The sequence below is a fragment of the Giraffa tippelskirchi genome, chromosome 1 (genome assembly GCF_054371585.1).
Source record: "Giraffa tippelskirchi isolate mGirTip1 chromosome 1, T2T-mGirTip1v1.2.pri, whole genome shotgun sequence".
NCBI classification, from domain to species: Eukaryota; Metazoa; Chordata; class Mammalia; order Artiodactyla; family Giraffidae; genus Giraffa; species Giraffa tippelskirchi.
In genome coordinates, this window is record NC_137275.1 from 72,711,416 (window position 1) to 72,733,768 (window position 22,353).

At 41.1% G+C, this 22,353-nt stretch overlaps 2 protein-coding genes across 7 annotated transcripts in view; one reads left to right on the plus strand and one right to left on the minus strand.

The window, feature by feature from the left end:
• The window catches only part of LOC145546416 (uncharacterized), a 452,418-nt gene that overhangs the window by 90,851 nt on the left and 339,214 nt on the right, over positions 1-22,353 (minus strand). The gene's annotated exons all lie outside the window — the stretch shown is intronic.
• LOC145538714 (protein SET-like) lies at positions 1,906-21,210 on the plus strand. Its single transcript, XM_081571244.1, is given in 3 exon segments — positions 1,906-2,036; positions 20,288-21,029; positions 21,064-21,210. Coding segments are annotated over 3 exon segments (1,020 nt in total).

Here is a 22,353-nt window from a genome sequence, read left to right on the forward strand (position 1 = left end):
TCAAGATACTGATTTTATTTTCTTTGGATATATACCCAGAATTGGCATGACTAAATCATATGGTAGGTCTACTTTTAACTTCTTGAGAAACTTACTGTTCTTCATAGTGGCTGTACCAATTTACATTCCCAGCAATGGTTTTATTTTTTTCTTTTTCTTGGTACATCTTCACCAATATTTGTTATTGCTTGTCTTTTTGGTAACAGCCATTCTAACAGGTGTGAGATGATATCTCATTCAGGCTTTGATTTGCCTTTTCTCCAGAGATTCTGATTTATCTGGAAGTCAGATTTTGCCATATGTTAGAATCACCTTGAGGGGATTTTTAAAGCTGCAGATATCAAAGCTGCACCCCAGATCAATTAAAAGTAGACCCGAGAGATAGTCCTACACCATAGAGATATGCAAGAAAGAAAAGATTGGCAAAACTTGTGGAATTAATTAGAGGTGGAGGGGGACAGAGGTAAGTCAAGAAAGGCACTCAGATTTCCAGCTTGAGAAACTGGGAGACACGTGATGTCCAGCAGTCTTCCTCCTGAGTTCACCCTGCCTCTAATGTGCATCACTGTCAGCCGCATTCTCTCATGAAATACACATTCCTTGAGCCCTGCAGGGAGAGAACCTCTGAATATGTATCAATAGGGGGAGTCTTTACGAAGAACTGTAGCTTTAAACTAAAAACTGTATTTCCCCAGTATGCAGAAACATTGATATCTATTTCCTGTCAAAACCTTTAACCATCTCCTGCACAAACAGCTCAGTTGTGCCAAAGGAGTTAGCACCAAATCCTCTTATAGATCATAAAAGAACTGATCACATTGTATGCTAATCATTTGTACCCTTGTCTGATTCCGTTATCAGATTAGGAGCCCCTTAAGGGATATAGTAGGGGTTAAGAATCTGCCTACAATGCAGGAGACCTGGGTTCTATCCCTGGGTTGGGAAGATCTCTTAGAGAAGGGCATGGCAACCCACTCCAGTATTCTTGTCTGGAAAATTCCATGGAGAGAGGAACCTGGTGGGCTACAGTCCATGGGGTCACAAAGAGTTAGACATGACTGAGCAACTAACATTTTCACTTTTTCAAAGGATACAGTGTCTTTGTATCTCCAGAGCTCCTAGTACGTAGTAGATGTTCTTGAATGTCATTTGAATGAAGGCACAAATGGCCAACAAATAGATCACAGTTTACACGAAGGGATAATAAATTCTCTTTGATGTGGCTGCTTCATAAACACACTTTCCCCCCCTAAATTGCTTGTGTTTTCTTTCCTGCCCATGTCTTCTAGAAAGTTTACAAGAAGCCACTGCCAGTTAATGCTAAACACATTCATTGGTCCAAGAGGATATTATTTCTGATTAAAAATTAATACACTTTGGCATGAAGCTGTCAATGTCAATCGGTTTAAATCAAACTGAAATGTCAAACCACTTAGCATATGGCTTAACCATATCTAATGTTGGAAGCAAGGGTGACATTCTCCCAAAGAGAAAATAACCCTAGTACACAGTGAGCTGCCGAGTCTTTAAAGAGCCAAACCTCATCTGAAAACACACAAAGTCCTGTACTTACAATTTTCAACACACACCCTTTCATAAGCACGTAAATGTAAGTTATAAGGGGGGAGGGATGAGTCTGCCCTATTTTTCACATCATTCTCAGAACTACACAGTGCCTGGTACAAAGTGAACATGCCACAGATATTGGCTAAAGGGAGAGATATGAAGAGAAGAGTTATTTGTCAAAGCAAAAGCATCAGATCTGCCCACCACCACAGATGCCATTAGCAGTCACATATTGTGGCTGAAGTTTGCTTTAAAAGGCAGTAAGAGTACTTAAAGGACAAGTCCTGAATTTTTGTAGTAAAGAAAGGAGACATTCAAACAATAGTTGGTAAGAAAATTATGAATATTATCTGTGCAAAAGAGATTGTCAAAACCAAGATTATCAACCTGCAGAGTTCTCTCGTGAAACCAAACTGCAGCGATACACTCACATCAGCCCTTGTAGAATATTTGGACTTACAGATAATTCAGTAAGTGTCTTTGAAACACTGGATGGTCATAAGTTAAGGAGCCTCCATGCCAGACTTCCAATAGATGAATAATGTTATATAGTTAATCAAAGATAACCAACACTTATTGAGAGTTTACTATATGCCACACAATATATCATTAAGTTTGAAGTTGTCATTATCTACTCATTGATTCATAATTCACAGGATTATGTTGCTACCAAGTTGCTACTCTCATCATCCCCATTTTACAGATGAGGAAGTTGACTGGGAAAGTTAAGCAACTTGCCCAAAGTCACATAGCTCAAAGGTGGTAGAGATAAGAATCATATGCAGGTAAAATACAGAATCGTTCTTTAACAAAATATAAACACAGTTAAGGGCTTCCTTGGTAGTTCAGCTGGTAAAGGATCCACCTGCAATGCAGGACACCCCAGTTCAATTCCTGGGTCAGGAGGATCCCCTGGAGAAGGAATAGGCTACTCATTACAATATTCTTGGGCTTTCCTAGTGGTTTAGATGGTAAAGAATCTGCCTGAAATGTGGGAGACCTGGATTCGATACCTGGATTGAGAAGATCCCTTGGAGAAGGGCATGGCAACCCATTCCAGTATTCTTGCCTGGGGAATTCCCATGATAGAGGAGCCTGGTGGGCTACAGTTCATGGGGTCACAAAGACTTGGACACAACTGAGTGACTAAGCACAGCACAGCAAACACAGTTAAAACTAATCTAATAAATCTCTAGGCATGTTTCAAGGGAAACAGTTAAATATTAAGATTGTCTACTGCCAAATGATCTCTCAAAATTGCAAAATTGATCATTCATTAGGAACAAAACCAATCAATGGAGTGTCTTTCTTGTGCCTGGCCTTGTTTCAGGGGGGCAGGGAATGCAGTGTATTATATTAGGGAATGTCACTGCTCTCATGGAGCTTACATTCTAGTGGAGGAAAATAGATTACATGCATAAAATATAAAGACGATATTTTCAGATTACGACAAGTGCTATGGAGAAAAGAAAGCAGAATAATATAATAAGAGTGACTTTGTGACTTAAAGTTACTCAAAGTTAGGTGGTTGAGGGATTTTTCTCTGACACAGTGATATCTGGGCTAAGCTCCGTGTTGACAGGAAGAAGCAGCCTTTTGAAGATCTAGGAAAAGAGAAATTCAGCATAAGGAACAGCTGACGGCAAAGTGCTGAGCCTGGGGAGAGCCTGGAGCTCAAGGAGCAGAAACAATGCCAGTGTTGGAAGGAAGAAAAGGTTAGGAAAGGAAAGGTGGGGAGAGAAGTTCAGTTCAGTTCAGTCGCTGAGTCGTGTCCGACTCTTTGCGACCCCATGAATCGCAGCACGCCAGGCCTCTCTGTCCATCACCAACTCCCGGACTCTACCCAAACCCATGTCCATCGAGTCGGTGATGCCATCCAACCATCTCATCCTCTGTCGTCCCCTTCTCCTCCCGCCCCCAATCCTACCCAACATTAGGGTCTTTTCCAATGAGTCAACCCTTCGCATGAGGTGGCCAAAGTATTGGAGTTTCAGCATCAACATCAGACCTTCCAATGAACACCCAGGATTGATCTCTTTTAGGATGGATTGATTGGATCTCCTTGCAGTCCAAGGGACTCTCAAGAGTCTTCTCCAACACCACAGTTCAAAAGCATCAATTCTGCGGTGCTCAGCTTTCTTCACCGTCCAACTCTCACATCCATACATGACCACTGGAAAAACCATAGCCTTGACTAGACGGACTTTTGTTGGGAAAGTAGTGTCTCTGCTTTTGAATATGCTATCTAGGTTGGTCATAACCTTCCTTCCAAGGAGTAAGCGTCTTTTAATTTCATGGCTGCAGTCACCACCTGCAGTGATTTTGGAGCCCAAAAAAATAAAGTCTGACACTGTTTCCACTGTTTCCCCATCTATTTCCCGTGAAGTGATGGGACCAGATGTCATGATCTTAGTTTTCTGAACGTTGAGCTTTAAGCCAACTTTTTCATTCTCCTCTTTCACCTTCATCAAGAGGCTCTTTAGTTCTTCTTCACTTTCTACCGTAAGGGTGGTGTCATCCGCATATCTGAGGTTATTGATATTTCTGCCGGCAATCTTGATTCCAGCTTGTGTTTCTTCCAGCCCAGTGTTTCTCATGATGTTCTCTGCATATAAGTTAAATAAGCAGGGTGACAATATACAGCCTTGACGGACTCCTTTTCCTATTTGGAACCAGTCTGTTGTTCCATGTCCAGTTCTAACTGTTGCTTCCTGACCTGCATACAGGTTTCTCAAGAGACAGGTCAGATGGTCTGGTATTCCCATCTCTTTCAGAATTTTCCACAGTTTATTGTGATCCACACAGTCAAAGGCTTTGGCATAGTCAAGAAAGCAGAAATAGATGTTTTTCTGGAACTCTCTTGCTTTTTCGATGATCCAGCAGATATTGGCAACTTGATCTCTGGTTCCTCTGCCTTTTCTAAAACCAGCTTGAACGTCTGGAAGTTCACGGTCCACGTATTGCTGAAGCCTGGCTTGGAGAATTTTGAGCAGTACGTTACTAGCATGTGAGATGAGTGCAATTGTGCGGTAGTTTGAGCATTCTTTGGCATTGCCTTTCTTTGGGATTGGAACGAAGACTGACCTCTTCCAGTCCTGTGGCCACTGCTGAGTTTTCCAAATTTGCTGGCATATCGAGTGCAGCACTTTCACAGCATCATCTTTCAGGATTTGAAATAGCTCAACTGGAATTCCATCCCCTCCACTAGCTTTGTTCGTAGTGATTCTTTCTAAGGCCCACTTGACTTCACATTCCAGGATATCTGGCTCTAGGTGAGTGATCACACCATCGTGATTATCTGAGCCATGAAGATCTTTTTTGTACAGTTCTGTGTAATCTTGCCACCTCTTCTTAATATCTTCTGCTTCTATTAGGTCCATACCATTTCTGCCCTTTATCGAGCCCATCTTTGCATGAAATGTTCCTTTGGTATCTCTAATTTTCTTGAAGAGATCTCTCATCTTTCCCAGTCTGTTGTTTTCCTCTATTTCTTTGCACTGATTGCTGAGGAAGGCTTTCTTATCTCTCCTTGCTATTCTTTGGAACTCTGCATTCAGATAGGAATATCTTTCCTTTTCTCCTTTGCTTTTTGCTTCTCTTCTCTTCCCAGCTATCTGTAAGGCCTCCTCAGACAGCCATTTTGCTTTTTTGCATTTCTTTTCCATGGGGATTTTCTTGATCCCTGTCTCCTGTACAATGTCACGAACCTCTGTCCATAGTTCATCAGGCATTCTGTCTATCGGGTCTAGTCCCTTAAATCTATTTGTCACTTCCACTGTATACTCATAAGGGATTTGATCTAGGTCATACCTGAATGGTCTAGTGGTTTTCCCTACTTTATTCAATTTAAGTGTGAATTTGGCAATAAGCAGTTCATGATCCGAGCCACAGTCTGCTCCCGGTCTTGTTTTTGCTGACTGTATAGAGCTTCTCCATCTTTGGCTGCAAAGAATATAATCAATCTGATTTCAGTGTTGACCATCTGGTGATGTCCACGTGTAGAGTCTTCTCTTGTGTTGTTGGAATAGGGTGTTTGCTATGACCAGTGCGTTCTCGTGGCAAAACTCTATTAGCCTTTGCCCTGCTTCATTCTGTACTCCAAGGCCAAACTTGCCTGTTACGCCAGGTGTTTCTTGACTTCCTACTTTTGCATTCCAGTCCCCTATAATGAAAAGGACATCTTTTTTGGGTGTTAGTTCTAGAAGGTCTTGTAGGTCTTCATAGAATCATTCAACTTCAGCTTCTTTGGCGTTACTGGTCGGGGCATAAACTTGGATTACCGTGATATTGAATGGTTTGCCTTGGAAACGAACAGAGATCATTCTATCGTTTTTGAGATTGCATCCAAGTACTGCATTTTGGACTCTTTTGTTGACCATGATGGCTACTCCATTTCTTCTAAGGGATTCTTGCCCACAGTAGTAGATATAATGGTCATCTGAGTTAAATTCACCCATTCCAGTCCATCTTAGTTCGCTGATTCCTAGAATGTCGACGTTCACTCTTGCCATCTCCTGTTTGACCACTTCCAATTTGCCTTGATTCATGGACCTTACATTCCACGTTCCTATGCAATATTACAATCTTTACAGCATCGGAGTTTGCGTCTATCACCAGTCACATCCACAGTTGGGTTTCTTCTTCCTATTGGACTGGACTAGCTTCCTAGGATCGGCGCAGAAGCGAGGCGGCTGCGACGGCTCGGCGCAGAAGCGTGGCCAAGAGGAGCTAGGCCGGGCCGGGGGCCGGGAGCCGGGGGCGGCGGCCGAGAGGGGAGAGAAGGGAAAGAAGCAAAACCACTGGGAATTTCACTGTAATTGCATCCGATATATAAAGTCATTTGTGGATAATTAATCACTTCGATATCATGTATTCCCATCCATTAAATGGAATGTTTTTATCTATTCTAGGCCTCTTTCAAATCCTTCAGTACATTCTCATGGTTTTCTTTATATACATCCTACCACAATTCTTAACTTTATTCTCATACATTAAATTTTTAAATCAATCTAAATGGGACTCTGTTTCTTCATATATATATATATATATATATATATATATATATATATATATATATAAAAGCAATTATAAGAACAACATGGCAAACTTGGTGAAAAATTCTTGTTCCCAAGTGATATATGCCTCTAGTGATATATGCCTCTATAGTCATTGAAATTTCCTTTTCTTCTTCAGACAGAGCTGAATACTGACACATTCTTTCTTCCTTATTAAGTTCCAGTCTGACCACATCTCTTTCTCTTGTGGATACCATTTCCTCCTCTACCCCTTCCTCCCTCCCTCCCACCTTCAATCCCTCCATCCCTCCTTCCTTCTTTCCATTTACCTATCTATTTAATGGGCTTCCCAGGTGGCACGAGTGTAAAAAATCCTCCTGCCAATGCAGGAGATGTAAGAGACAGGGGTTTGATCCCTGGGTGGGAAAAATCTCCTGGAGAAGGGCATGACAACCCACTCCAGTATTCTTGCCTGGAGAATCCCATGGACAGAGAAGCCTTGAGAGGTCTAGTCCTTAGGGTCACAAAGAGTCGGACACAACTGAAACCACTTTACACACATGCATTAGATTAGATCTATTTAATAAACACTGATTTCAGAATCTGTTATATGTCAAAAACTACACCTGAAACACAGAAATATAATCTTAAGTGCCTGTAGGCTACTAAGGTCAGATAATTAATAAAAAGTTGAAATGTGGTGTGGTACGTTCTCTGGTGGAATAGAAGTAGCCTGTGATGGGAGCACAACAAGGCCCCTCCCCCAGCCTGGGGTGATTAAAAGATACTTCCAAGAAAGGCTCAGCCTAGAGACAAGGAGGTCTGGGCAGAGACTGTTCAAAGAGCTCAGGACAAATGGGTATATTCATCAGACATGAAACAACCACCCAATCTGGCCAAGTGTACAGGAATAAAATATATTTTTTCAATTATACAAGTAACCACATAAACAGGTTTAGTATAAAAATCCAATCAAAAACTAGGAACATGGAAAGAAAGATTTTAAGTATATGTTTTCTTCACCTGAAAATTTTATGGACAATAATTTTTAACTGTATGGTTACATAGACTTTCATAATTTTTTCTAAATGTATATATACGTGCCTATTTTACATAATATAAATATCACGATACATGTTATTCTGCAGCTTTCTTTTTCATTAAAAATATCTTGGAATGCTTATGTTGTCTATGAAAGTGAAAGTGAAAGTCACTCAGTCGTGTCCAACTCTTTGCGACCACATGGACTGTAGCCTGCCAGGCTCCTCTGCCCATGGAATTCTCCAGGCAAGAATACTGCAGTGGGTAGCCATTCCCTTCTGCAGGGTATCTTCCCAACTCAGGGATCGAACCCAGGTCTCACACATTGCAGGTGGATTTTTCACCCTCTGAGCCACCAGGGAAGCTATGTTGTCTATACATATAGATATCATTCTTTTTAATATCTATATGGTATCTATTTTTGCAGAAGTGATATGTAGTTACATGTTCATATTAAGAAAAATAATATTAAACCTAAAAAGTGGAAATGGAAGTACCCTAATCCTCTCAAAACTTATCATTCTCATTCTCATCCCCCAGAATTAATTAACCTGTTTTAAAGTCTCCACATACTGTCTTGGAAATGCTGTGGAATGTGTGTATATGTGTGTGTATGTAAATATTTTCTCCATTCTCTTAAAGTCAAGCTGTTCTCAGGGACTCATCAGTATACAGACACCCTACTTTTGCTATGCTGATCCACCCCTCTCGGAAGAGCTGGGAGTGAGCTGTAGAGACGTGGGTTGTGGCACAGGGCTTCCCAGGTGGCACTAGTGGTAAAGAATCTGCCTGCCAATGCAGGAGACCCAAGAGACATGGGTTCGGTCCCTGGATCAGGAAGATCCCCTGGAGGAGAGCATGGCAGCCCACTCCAGTATTCTTTCCTGGCTGGTGGGCTCAGTCCATGGAGTTGCAAAGAGTTGGACACGACTGAAGCAGCTTAGCACAGCACATGGCTATTCACCACAATAGAGTAGAAGGTTCTATTCAACATGTGGTATGACCTCAGGAAAGACTAGTCGGAAAAGAATTGCATTTTCTGACGTGAAACATCCTTTTACTGGGGTAACAGGCTAAAGGAAAACAGAACATGCTCTTATTGCTACTGTTGGAGAGGGAAGGAGAGTTTTTTTGTAAACTGTTCACTCTCAAGCCAAGTTATTCAGAACATGCATTTTAAATAAGGCACAGGAAAACCAACAGGATCCATAGGTAGAACATCTATTTGAATTGCCACCTACCACAAAGAAACCAATACTGTATCCTCTAGATAAGGACATTCAACTTTACATGCTGCAGGGTTACCAGTGATCCTAGCTCCTGGCTCCATGATAATTTATAGCAAATGAGGCATGACTTTGTAGGAATTATTTATTTACTTTGAAGTAAATCTTTGATCTGTGGATGACCCTGTTACTTGTTAATAGGAGGAAAGAAGTACTTGTGACTGGAATGAAAGCAAAAGCATGTAACATGTTCAACGTGCAGTTTTCACAATTTTTCCCCAAAAGGTTCATTTCAGTAACATTCACAAGGAGGTAAGCAAAGCAAAACTATCATCCACACTTGAGAGGTAAGAAAATGGATCCCCTCACACTTAGATACCTGACCTGTCCAATTTTACCTAAAAAGTTCACGAGCAAGCCAGAACTGGGGGGCTTGTCACCCCAGGGGATCTCAGGGTCATATTCAAATATTTAATCATTATGAAGCTAAGATTAGCGTTGCAGTTTATATTTGATAAAGCAAGTTTACAACAAACAATTTCATACAATAACTCAGTTAAAAAAGAGTACTTGAGGTACTATTTACAGCACTTCTTCAGAACAAGAAAATATAGTCTCAGGAAATTTAAAAACTTGATTCAGCTCATGCCCCTAAAAAGTGACAGTATTCAAGTGACAGTGCTTCTGCTGGAAACGTTCACTTACTCCTATCCATTTTATTATACCACACCACCTAGAATTTCAAAACATTTAAAGCCTGTGTTATTTTATTTCTCCAACTCATGAAATAAGGCAATAAAGGGGTTTTCACCCTTACTTCTCAGAACAAAAATTAGCGGTTTAAAACTACAGTCACTCTATTGGGAGAATTAGCAGCTAGCTCCAAAACCAAGGAAATTTATTCTCCCTCTGCAAGGTTGAGATAACTGTATTATCTAAATAATCACAGCAGCTTCTCTAGGAAATCAGCACAACTGTAGAAGTCTGTAAGAGCCCATTGCTTTGGTCCTTTATAGGATAAGGTTTTACTCTGGGTGAGTAGACTGTGGGTGAGAGTTTCTAGATTTGACCACATGGGGGCAGTATGATCATGGCACTGAAAGGCTTCCAACCTCAGCAGTTTCGGAGCGCGCACGGCAGTTAACGCAGGAAAGCATCCCTTTGTGTCCTCTTCTTTGACTTAGAGATGCAAAAAAGATAGCAAGCTGTGCTGTCCCTGAATGAAGAGCTCTGCTTCTTCCATCCAGCTTAACTGGAGGGATGTGGGTGCAGGATGAGGGGCAACATTATAGCCTAATGAGCCAATTACTTTGAGTGGCACAAATTTACACCTAGGGACTTGGAGAAAGGTGCTTCCACAAAGCTGGGGGCATAAAGGAACAGGACTATAATTTTACGCAAATCACAAGCTTAAATGTGCCCCAGTCCTTAAAATGTCTTTTCTTTTCTTTTCATTGGATTTCCCAACAAAGAAACAGGAAAGAGATGTTTATATTGGCGTTGTCCCTTTCTGTTGGTGACTGTAATTTGTACAAGTCACGTTTATTCTAGCAATAAATCTACAATGCAACCAGCTTGAAAACCCATGCATTCAAAATATTTAATCCTGTTACTCTTACCTACAATTTTATTATGGAGGAAACTAGCTCTCGCCCTTCCATATATGTGAGCTTTTTTTTTTTTCTGGTATACTAAAAGGACTATCTCACTTTATACTTACAGCACTTCTATATAGTAGCTGTCATTATTCACATTCTACAGATAGGGAAAGCAAAGTCAAGAAAAATTAACTGAACTGACTCAAGTTCACACCCAGAGAAAATAGGCAGGACCTGATCTATTTGATATACAAACCCACAATTTGTCTTCTCCGCATACTTACTTCAAACTCTGAATCATTTCTCCCTCTCTTTTCATTAATCTGTGCTTTCTTTCATTTTATTATTATTCAAATTTATGTTGAAATAGGGAAATCTCAAGAGGGAAATAAGAAATAGTTGATAAACTAATGTCCAAATGAGGCTTGATGTTTTGAAGATAAAAAGGAGGAAAAATATAACATGTTGATATGATGAGAAAGAACAACCATACACGAAAGCACAAAATGAAAAGTAAAAAATTTTCTATGACCTACATACATACCCCTCTCTACAAATATTACCACAATACTAAAAATAAATAATTTGAAATACAAGTATAATATATAATGATGCATGTAATAAGCTGCACTTATAAAGTATCAACTATTAACCAGGCACAGTTTGTAGCACTTTAAAAGTATTAAATCAATTAAATCACTTAATATATATGAATCAAGATTGCCGGGAGAAATATCAATAACCTCAGATATGTGGATGACACCACCCTTATGGCAGAAAGTGAAGAAGAACTAAAGAGCCTCTTGATGAAGGTGAAAGAGGAGGGTGAAAAAGTTGGCTTAAAGCTCAATGTTCAGAAAACTAAGATCATGGCATCTGGTCCCATCACTTCATGGGAACTAGATGGGGAAACAGTGGAAACAGTGTCAGACTTTATTTTTTTGGGCTCCAAAATCACTGCTGATGGTGATTGCAGCCATGAAATTAAAAGACGCTTACTCCTTGGAAGGAAGGTTATGGCGAACCTAGATAGCATATTTAAAAGCAGAGACATTACTTTGCCAACAAAAGTCCGTCTAGTCAAGGCTATGGTTTTTCCAGTGGTCATGTATGGATGTGAGAGTTGGACGGTGAAGAAAGCTGAGTGCCAAAGAACTGATGCTTTTGAACTGTGGTGTTGGAGAAGACTCTTGAGAGTACCTTGGACTGCAAGGAGATCCAATCAATCCATCCTAAAAGAGATCAATCCTGGGTGTTCATTGGAAGGTCTGATGTTGAAGCTGAAACTCCAATACTTTGGCCACCTCATGCGAAGGGTTGACTCATTGGAAAAGACCCTAATGCTGGGTAGGATTGGGGGCGGGAGGAGAAGGGGACGACAGAGGATGAGATGGTTGGATGGCATCACCAACTCGATGGACATGGGTTTGGGTAGACTCCGGGAGTTGGTGATGGACAGAGAGGCCTGGTGTGCTGCAATTCATGGGGTCGCAAAGAGTCGGACACGACTGAGCGACTGAACTGAAATATATATGAAGAGCCATATATTCCTTTCTATTAATATTAAAGAATCTTACTCTTCATAATATTTTGAACTTCTTCTATTTGTCTTATTTTTTTCCTTTAAACATGTATTTTGGAGATCTTTCTATACCCATGCAGGATGATCTTTTTTTTTTTTTTTTTTTAGTATTTTAGACTATTCCATAGCAAAGATGAATCACGATTAACAGATACTGGTGATTTATCTCTGCTCCCGATGATCTTAAGAAACATGGATGATTAGTGTTCTTTTAATTTAGAAGTCCCATTTTAGCAACAATCATAAGACACTGAATATGATTAAAGGGTGATTAGGTTAGAAAGGAACTGATAAACGAAGAAAAAGACTATTTTTATGGTTTAGAGAACTATCAGGAAACAGCATTGCCAGGCACCTTGAGGCCATAGCAAGCAGCACTGGGCTTGTCAAGGACAGAGGTCACTGACTTCATGGTCAAATTATCCTGTCTCCTGAGCACATTACGCTGTCACCAAATTATCCTGTCCCCTGAAAACCTCCTGAAATAAAATGCTTCAGGCAAATGACAACAGGTTCCAATCAGTCAGTCAGTTCAGTTGCTCACTCGTGTCCAATTCTTTGCAACCCCATGGACTGCAGTGTGCCAGGCTTCCCTGTCTGTCAACAACTCCAGGAGCTTAGTCAAATTCATGTCCATCAAGTCGGTGATGCCGTCCAACCATCTCATCCTCTGTCATCCCCTTTTCCCCCTGCCTTCAATCTTTCCCAGCATCAGGGTATTTTCAAATGAGTCAGTTCTTCGCATCAGGTGGCCAAAGTATGGAGTTTCAGCTTCAGTATCAGTCCTTTCAATGTATATTTAGGACTGATTTTCTTTAGGATGGACTGGTTTGATATCCTTGCAGTCCAAGGGAGTCTCAAGAGTCTTCTCCAACACCACAGTTCAAAAGCATCAATTCTTCAGCGTTCAGCTATCTTTATAGTCCAGCTCTCACATCCATACATGACTACTGGGAAAACCATAGCTTTGACTAGACAGACCTTTGTTGGCAAAGTAATGTCTCTGCTTTTTAATATGCTGCCTAGGTTGGTCAGAGCTTTTTTTTTTTTTTTCCAAGGAGCAAGCGTCTCTTAATTTCATGGCTACAGCCACCATCTGCAGTGATTTTGGAGGCCAAGAAAATAAAGTCTCTCACTGTTCCAATCAGTATCTTCCAATCAGTATCTTCTAAATCAACAGTCTTTGTGGCACAGTTCAGAGAGCCAAGGAGTGCCTTCCACCAGATGCTGTCTATCCCACTGGGTTCTGGAGAACAACTATAAGAATGAGAAGGACTTGGGGCCAAACTCCATTTATTACTCTGGGTCCATTGTGCCTCCCACCCCAGCTGAAGGACTACTAGCGTCACTACCAGCTCAAACCCTTTATCTAACAACTGTCAAAAAACCTGAGCTTTCTTCTTTCCTTGCTGCCAAATGTCTACAAGTCACTCCAGGAAGAATCAGAGGTGTGTTTACTATGTACTTTGATCTTCATCAAAGAGATCTGCAATTCCCTTCTGTTAGCTGGGTTCTGGGTCTGTGAACTGATGTAGATCTGGAAACTGGATAGTTCAGTTCAGTTCAGCTCAGTCACTCAGTTGTGTCCGACTCTTTGCAACCTCAAGGACTGCAGCAAGCCAGGCCTCCCTGTCCATCACCAACTCCCAGAGTTTACTCAAATTCATGTCCATTGAGTCAGTGATGCCATCCAACCATCTCATCCTCTGTCGTCCCCTTCTCCTCCTGCCTTCAATCTTTCCCAGCACCAGGGTCTTTCCAAATGAGTCAGCTCTTTGCAACAGGTGGCCAAAGTATTGAAGTTTCAGCTTCAGCATCAGCCCTTCCAATGAATATTCAGGACTGATCTCCTTTAGGATGGACTGGTTGGATCTCCTTGCAGTCCAAGGGAATCTCAAGAGTCTTCTCCAACACCACACAGTTCAAAACCATCAGTTCTTTGGCACTCAGCTTTCTTTACAGTCCAACTCTCACATCCATACATGACTACTGGAAAAACCATAGCCTTGACTAGATGGACCGTTGTTGGCAAAGTAATGTCTCTGCTTTTTAACATGCTGCCAATGTTGGTCATAACTTTCCTGCCAAGTAGTAAGCGTCTTTTAATTTCATGGTCGCAATCACCATCTGCAGGGATTTTGGAGCCCCAAAAAATAAAGTCTGACACTGTTTCCATGGTTTCCCCATCTATTTCCCATGAAGTGATGGGTCCAGAGGCCGTGATCTTAATTTTCTGAATATTGAGTTTTAAGCCAACTTTTTCACTCTCCTCTTTCACTTTCAACTGAAGCTCTTTAGTTCTTCTTCACTTTCTGCCATAAGAGTGGTGTCATCTGTTTATCAGAGATTATTGATATTTCTCCTGGAAATCTTGATTCCAGCTTGTGCTTCATCCAGCCCAGTGTTTCTCAGGATGTGCTCTGCATATAAGTTAAATAAGCAGGGTGACAATATACAGCCCTAACATATTCCTTTTCCTATTTGGAACCAGTCTGTTTTTCCATGTCCAGTTGTAACTATTGCTTGCTGACCTGCATACAGATTTCTCAAGAGGCAGGTCAGGTGGTCTGGTATTCCCATCTCTTTCAGAATTTTCCACAGTTTGTTGTGATCCACACAGTCAAAGTCTTTGGCATAGTCAATAAAGCAGAAATAGATGTTTTTCTGAAACTCTCTTGCTTTTTCTATGATCCAGCATATGTTGGCAATTTGATCTCTGGTTCCTGTGTCTTCTCTAAAACCAGCTTGAACATCTGGAAGTTCACGGTTCACGTATTGCTGAAGCCTGGCTTGGAGAATTTTGAGCATTACTTTACTAGCGTGTGAGATGAGTGCAATTATGTGGTAGTTTGAGCATTCTCTGGCATTGCCTTTCTTAGGGGAATGAAAGCTGACCTTTTCCAGTCCTGTGGCCACTGCTGAGTTTTCCAAATTTGCTGCATATTGAGTGCAGCACTTTCACAGCATCATCTTTCAGGATTTGAAATAGTTCAAATGGAATTCCATCATCTCCACTAGCTTTGTTCGTAGTGATGCTTCCTAAGGCCCACTTAACTTTGCATTCCAGGATGTCTGGCTCTAGGTGAGTGATCACACCATCATGATTATCTGGGTCATAAAGATCTTTCTTGTACAGTTCTTCTGTGTATTCTTGCCACTGGATAAGGGGCCATGGTTTCCCACTGTGGTAACTGGTGTCAGCCTTCTGCCCACCAACTCTCAATCTTCTCTTTTCTTCTCTTCCCCTTCCTTCCCCTTCCTCCTCTCCTCTCCCTGTCTCTCTCTCTGTTTCCTTCTCTGTCCCTGTCTCTACCTCTCTTTCTACCCTTCCCCAAAGAACATAATAATTTGACAGTTATCACCCTATCCTTATTGCACAAGGCACCCCAGTTGCCACTCTGGCCATGATGCTCATTATGATCATTATTTCTGTTTTGCAACTGGCATTTCTATGCTACAGTGTGGCTTCTGCCATTCTCCAAATCCACCATCCATATGGGGGAGCCCTTAGTTTTGTGTCTGCATCTCCCACCATGAACCCAAGTCAATATAAAACAGCAACCACTGAGCCATTGAAAAAGCTGGTGTATTTCTTACCAGTGCATTCTCTACCCACTTAGTGAAGATTGTGTTCCCTGGGTTCTCCTGGGACCCAGAGTCAGGTGTAGCACTCTCCATGTCTTACACAATAAAGCCTTTCAAACCTTTCACCTACTCACACCTTAAGATGCTTCCAGAGAAGTTCTGCAACCAGCCCCCATTCACCGTAGTTCACTTTTATATTTAAGCTTCAAGGTACCTGTCCTGAAAACTCAGATATCTTTTCCAGAACATGAAAGCAGAGTCATGAGAAAGTGCCCTGATGAAATTTCTCCCCTAGCAAGCCTCATAATCTACTCTGCCTGCTCCAATACCCTCTAATTCCATTCTCACAAATGCTTCCCTAGTTATTAATGGTACATATTAGTCAACTTCTGGGGCTTCTCTGGTGGCTCAGATGGTAAAGAATCTGCTCACAATGCAGGAGACCTGGGTTTGATCCCTGGGTTGGGAAGATCCTCTGGAGGAGGGCATGGCAATGAGTCATTTCCTAGGCAGGCTGATAAGAAGTCCAGGGCCCCCAAGGAGGAGAGAGGGGTCTGGGGCTCTGAAGGATGAGATAGGGGTCTGGAATTCTCAAGGAGGAGGAATAAACAAACTTTCTTTTCTACATTTCTTAGTCTTAGTCACATAAAACATTTTTTCCTTTAAGCCCAGAACTGATGATTACATAACAAACAACTAAGTTTAAACTCTGTACTAAGTATTATATAACAACAATGTATCCTGCTTGAGGACAGTTTCTCCTTCCTGAAAACCTTCTGACTAATCCTGTTGTCTTAAAATGTATATTATGGAAGTGGATTTGGTAAAAATCTTTCTATTGTTAAATTCTAATCCTATCATCTTAAAATGTAAATTGCGGAGAGGGTCTAGTAAGATCTTCACAACCTTGAGACATTCTTTTGATTTATTGTAATAATCAATTTAAAAAGTATTTAACTCCCTTTTCTAAGACTCTTGAGGGGGGGGCCCCCCATCCCCCTTCTGATGTCTATGTCAGAAGCTTTCTCTGTCCCTTTTTCACTTTAATAAAACTCTGCTACACAAAAGCTCTTGAGTGATCAAGCCTGGTCCCTGGTCCTGAAGCTAAATCTTCTTCAGAGATCATGAATCCAACATCGTTCATCGTAAGCTATAAGCAACCCACTCCAGTATTCTTGCATGGAGAATCCCCGTGCATGGAGGAGCTGGCCAGATACAGTCCACAGGGTTGCAAAGAGTCAGACATGACTGAGCAACTAAGCACAGCACAGTCAAATTCTGAGATTCCTTGGGGGTATAAGCTATATTTTCTTGAAATCCAAATAGTACTTCCCCATCCCAACAGTGAGTTCTAAGATCTGATCACAGATATTGGTCTAGATGAAGTGAAGATTAGTGGATGTGGAGCTTGAGGACAACAGGAAAGCTCTATTAAGGCCTTTCATGGCAGAGCATCAGATGGTCTCCAGGAAAGAGAGGCTACTTTCCTCTGGCAAAAGGAAGAGGGGTGCTTCTTCCTTGGTGGGACATTCAAAGGAAGATGAGGTTCAAGGTCCTCGGGCTTCTTGACCACAAATCCAGTTCTCAGGCTCTTCCTGCCTTTCTGTAAGGTCCTAACAAAGGAACCACGTCATGGCTGTGCACTTGGTCTGTTCTGCAGCTGCATTCCCTGACTGCCGGCACAGTCTGAGGCAGACTTGTAACAGATTGCACTGCTGTTCACAGCAGCCACAGAACCCCTCTGACTCTAACAGTGTTCACGCTGGCAGTTTACTTCTCTGAGTCTATTGTTTTCTTTTGCCAAGGACTGTAATGCAGTTAATCTACTGCAATATCTTCATAACTACAATTTTTCCCAAACTGTTTACTCAGCAGAGCCTTTCTATAAAAAAATTGTAGGTGAAAACATTAGTAATTATAATGCTACTACATACCAGGGGCTATTACCCTACTAATTACTGATACTATGGATCCCTCATTGCCATCAGATCACAAGTAACCCAACTCCAAATCAGATTCTTGATGTCTGCTTTCCAGGACTTCTCCTGATCCCAACTAGCATAGCATAGAGTTCCCACAAGGCATAATTTGAACTATTATTGACAAGAAGTTAGGTAGTACAGGAAGGGTATTTAAACAAATAATGACAAGATAACAGAATAAATTCTAAAATAAAGATATGAATATTATTTACTCTAAAACCCATCTGAGAAGGTGGGTGATTATGCTTGCAAAGTCAAGGATGTCTTCATGGAGAACTAAGGTAACAAAACTTATTCATCATTCACTATGTGCCAGGATCTATGCAAAGCCCTTTATATTTAGTACTTTAAATAACCCTAAGTTGCAGACAGTTCTGCTGGCTCCATTTTAAAAATGAGAACACTGACTAAAGCTTAGTGAACTCCCACAGATGCTAAGTGGCAGAACCCGGGGTCATGCTTTTGAACACTGTGCTAAGCTTTTTTTCTGGAAGACTTGATGCTGACCTGGTTTTTGATAAGGTGCTTTTTATCAGTTATAGAAGGAGAAAGAGTACTGTGGGCAAAAAAGAGAGGAGATGCAAAGTCAAAGAGATATGAAAAGACTACCATGCTTTAGGATAATAAGAAATTCAGTATGAACTGGGAGCCATTTAAAGGGTATCTTAGTTTGTTTGGGCTGCAGTACCAAAATATTACAAGACTTATAAAGAACAGAAATTTATTTCTCACAGTTCTGCAGACTGAGAAGTCCAAGTTCAAGGCATCAGAAGATTCCTTGTTTCGTGGGGTCCATCCCAGGTGGCACTAGTGGTAAAGAACCCACCAATGCAAGAGACATAAGAGACACAGGTTCAATCCCTGGGTTGGGAAGATCCCCTGGAGGAGGGCATGGCAACCCACTCCAGTATTCTTGCCTGAAGAATCCCATGGACAGAAGAGCCTGGCAGACTACAGTCCCGAGGCTCACAAAGAGTCAAACATGACTGAAGTGACTTACCATAGCACACACATCTTCCTGGTTCATAGAAGGCTGACTTCTGGCTATTTCGTCACATGGTAGAAGAGCCAAGGTAGCTCTCTTGGGTTTCTTGTGTGGGCACTAATCCCATTCATGAGGGCTCTACCCTGATAACTTCGCCACCTCTCAGAAACCTCACTTCTCAACACTGTCACACTGGAGAATAAGTTTAAACATGTGAATTGGGGGGACTGACCAGTGCTCAGTCTATAGCAGAGGATGAACAAGAGTGAAGAACAGGCAAGAAAATTTAGACTGTACAACCGATCGGTGGGTTTTACAACAGGAGGTCATGAAACTCTGAAAATGAATTATGGCCTGGATACCAGCAAAGGGGCCTAGAACTTGTGCTGCTACTGATATTACCATACCCTTCTCCTCTCTGAATCTAAATGCCAGATACCCTATTTCTATCTATATGACTTCGGATGAATCTCTCAATCTCACTACCCTGTTTCTCTAGGTATAATATTAGGAAGATAATAGCTACCACCTACCTTGTCAGATTGTTTAAAATATTCAGTGAAATAATGTGAGTATAGTACTCAACATCTGCATTTAACTGAGTAAGAATTCAACCATAAGCTCTTGTCCAGAGATAGAAACATAAATCAAGAGAAGGGAATAACAGTTCAACATTATGTGAAATTCCACTTTCAATAACTGGTATTTATTCCTAGGTGAGAAAGGAGGTGTGAATCTGCTGTTCCCATATTTAGCCCTAGTTCCCCCTCTGCCTCTCAGAGTGTGAGCATCTCACAGACCAGAAATATTTTGTGTTTAAAGCTATGGCTTAGCACAGTGAATGAGACAGTATGCATTCAGTGAGGGTTCACTAAATACTTGTTCATATCCTTGGTGTTATTCTTCTCCACTGTCTTCATCTTCTTAGACGTCTTCAACCTCTGTCACTGGTTTATTTGTCAAATGTTCTCTCTTTGAAGAAATAGCTGTCCTGTGCTGGTGACTTGGCCCACCCTGGTCTGCAGAGAAGTTGCTGATCTGCCATAAGTGATTTCTTTCAGGATTATCTAGAAGCAGCTACTCTTTTAGAATTGGCTATTCAAACCAGAATCTGTTCCTGAGTTCTTGCCTAATTCCCACAAACATTTCACCTAGAACTGAAGTCCATCTTGTGCCCTACCAGCCCCTGAAGGAAAGAGGATAAAGAAGAGCATATTACTCTCGACTCCTCCTACCCTTTATTTAAGCCCCATCTCACTCCCAACCTGGGACTAATCTTTTCCCACAACCCTGCCAGAGATAATATCCTTTCCCATCCTGGGAAAATCCATCTCCACCCACAAGGTATGATCTGGTCTCAGGCTCCTGGCAGTCATCATGAACTGACAGCTCATTCCTAAAATGCTTGTTTATTTAGAATTAGTCAGCCCTGTATACAAGACACCAGTGGGCCTGCCAAAATGGTGCTGTGCTGGTCCAAGCTGATCTCAACTGGTCCAAGCTGATCTCAACTCCTGTTCCCAGCCCGTCCTCCTATGCTGGGTGAGGACGATATTAAGCCACCTTTATGTGTGGTCTGTCTTCCACTTTCCATCTCCTGGGAGCAAATGCTTAGGCAAAAAAAACAAAAATGCTAACATTTTCCTGAAACAAAAAATAATGTTTAGAGTTCTCTGAGCTCAAAGTACCTCTCTCTTCCCCTGGGAGGATCCTTGGCTTTTTTTTCCCAGCATGGCCCTCAAACACGTCTTCACTTACATCCCAAGCAAAGAAACCGAAGAAAGTGAGGCCAATTCCTGCCTCCAGGCCAGGCAAGGCCTCTGCTTCTTCAAACTTGCCAAAGGAAGAAAAAGAACAGCAAGAAGCAATTGTACATATTGATGAAGTACAAAATGAAATAGACAGACTTAATGAACAAGCCAGTGAGATTTTGAAAGTAGAACAGAAATATAACAAACTCTGCCAACCATTTTCTCAGAAGAGGTTGGAATTGATTGCCAAAATCCAAAATTTGGGGGTAACAACAATTTTTAACCATCCACAAGTGTCTGCATTGCTTGAGGAGGAAGATGAAGAGGCACTGCATTATTTGACAAGAGTTGAAGTGATAGAATTTGAAGACATTAAATCAGGTTACAGAATAGATTTTTATTTCGATGAAAATCCTTACTTCGAAAATAAAATTTTCTTCACAGAATTTCATCTGAATGAGAGTGGTGAACCATCGTCAAAGTCCACTGAAATCAAATGGAAATCTGGAAAGGATCTGATGAAACGATCAAGTCAAACACAGAATAAAGCCAGCAGGAATAGACAGCATAAGGAATCAGAAAGCTTCTTCACCTGGTTTACTGATCATTCTGACGCAGGCGCAGATGAGTTAGGAGAGGTCATCAAAGATGATATTTCGCCAAATCCACTAGTGTACTACTTGGTTCCTGACATGGATGTCAGGAGGGGAAAGAAGGTAGGAAGGAAGAAAGGGGAGGTAGGAAGGGGAAAGAGAAGAAGATGATGACGATGATGAAGAAGAAGGATTGGAAGATATTGATGAAGAAGGGGATAAGGATGAAGATGAAGATGATGATGAGGGGGAGGAAGGAGAGGAAGATGAAGGAGAAGGTGACTAATGGAACACTGATGGATTCCAACCTTTTTTAGTTTTCTCCAGTCCCTAGGAGCAAGTTGCAGTCTTTCTTTTCTCCTCTTGTGCTCAGTCGCCCTGTTTTTGAGGTCTTTCTCCTTTATACCATGGGTTCACAACTTATTTTGGGGGAAATACCTTGAGCAGAATTCAGTGGGAAAAGAATCTCTACCCCTTTCAGTTCCAAATTCATTCTTATCCCTTTCTGTTTCAACAAAAACTTTATGGAATCAACACCACCATGCTCTGTGGGGAAAAAAGAAAAACCTTCTGCTCCCTTAGTTCTGCTGGAAGCTGGAGGGTGCTAGGCGCCTGTGTGGTAGTGCATAGAATTCTAGATATTTTCCTCCTTTCTCTGCATATTGGGGTCAGAGATTACACTGTGTCTCTATGTGAATATGGACAGTTAGCATTTCAACATGTATCTGTCTACTTTCTCTTGTTTAAAAAAAGAAAAAAAAAACTTTAAAAAAATGGGGTTAGAGAAGGTCAGCAAAGGGTAGGTTTGAGATGTTTGGGTGGGTTAAGTGGGCATTTTGACAACATGGCTTCTCCTTTGACATGTTTAATTGTGATGTTTAGTGGACATCCTTGCAATTTAAGATGACACTTCTAAAATAAAATTCTCTCCTAATGATGACTTGAGCCCTGCCACTCGCTGGGAGAATCAGCAGAACCTGTAGAAGATCTTATTTACAATTGAAATTCTCTATTGTAATTTTGTACCCGTTTATTTTTAAATTTTCTTTTTGTTTCACTGGAAAGGAAAAATGATCCTCAGTTTTAAATGTTAAAAGTGTACATGTTGCTTTGTTATGATAAAACTAAATGTGTACACAAAGGAAACAAATAATGTTTGGACATAGGGAAATTTAAACCAAAATTTAGAAAAAAGTACTTTGCACAATTTTCAGGCATATCAAACATATGTCCAATGTAAATTACTGAACAAATGGCTTAATACTGCCATCAGCAGCTTCTGCGTTTAGGTAACACTACTCTCAATTGGGTCCTTGCCAAGAATAATGGATATGTGCTTGTCTAAGGCAATAAAAGTAAAAAATTGACCAAAGTCCTCTCTCCCAGGAAAAAGAGGCCTATGACCTAAAGACAAAAGCAAGTCTTCATG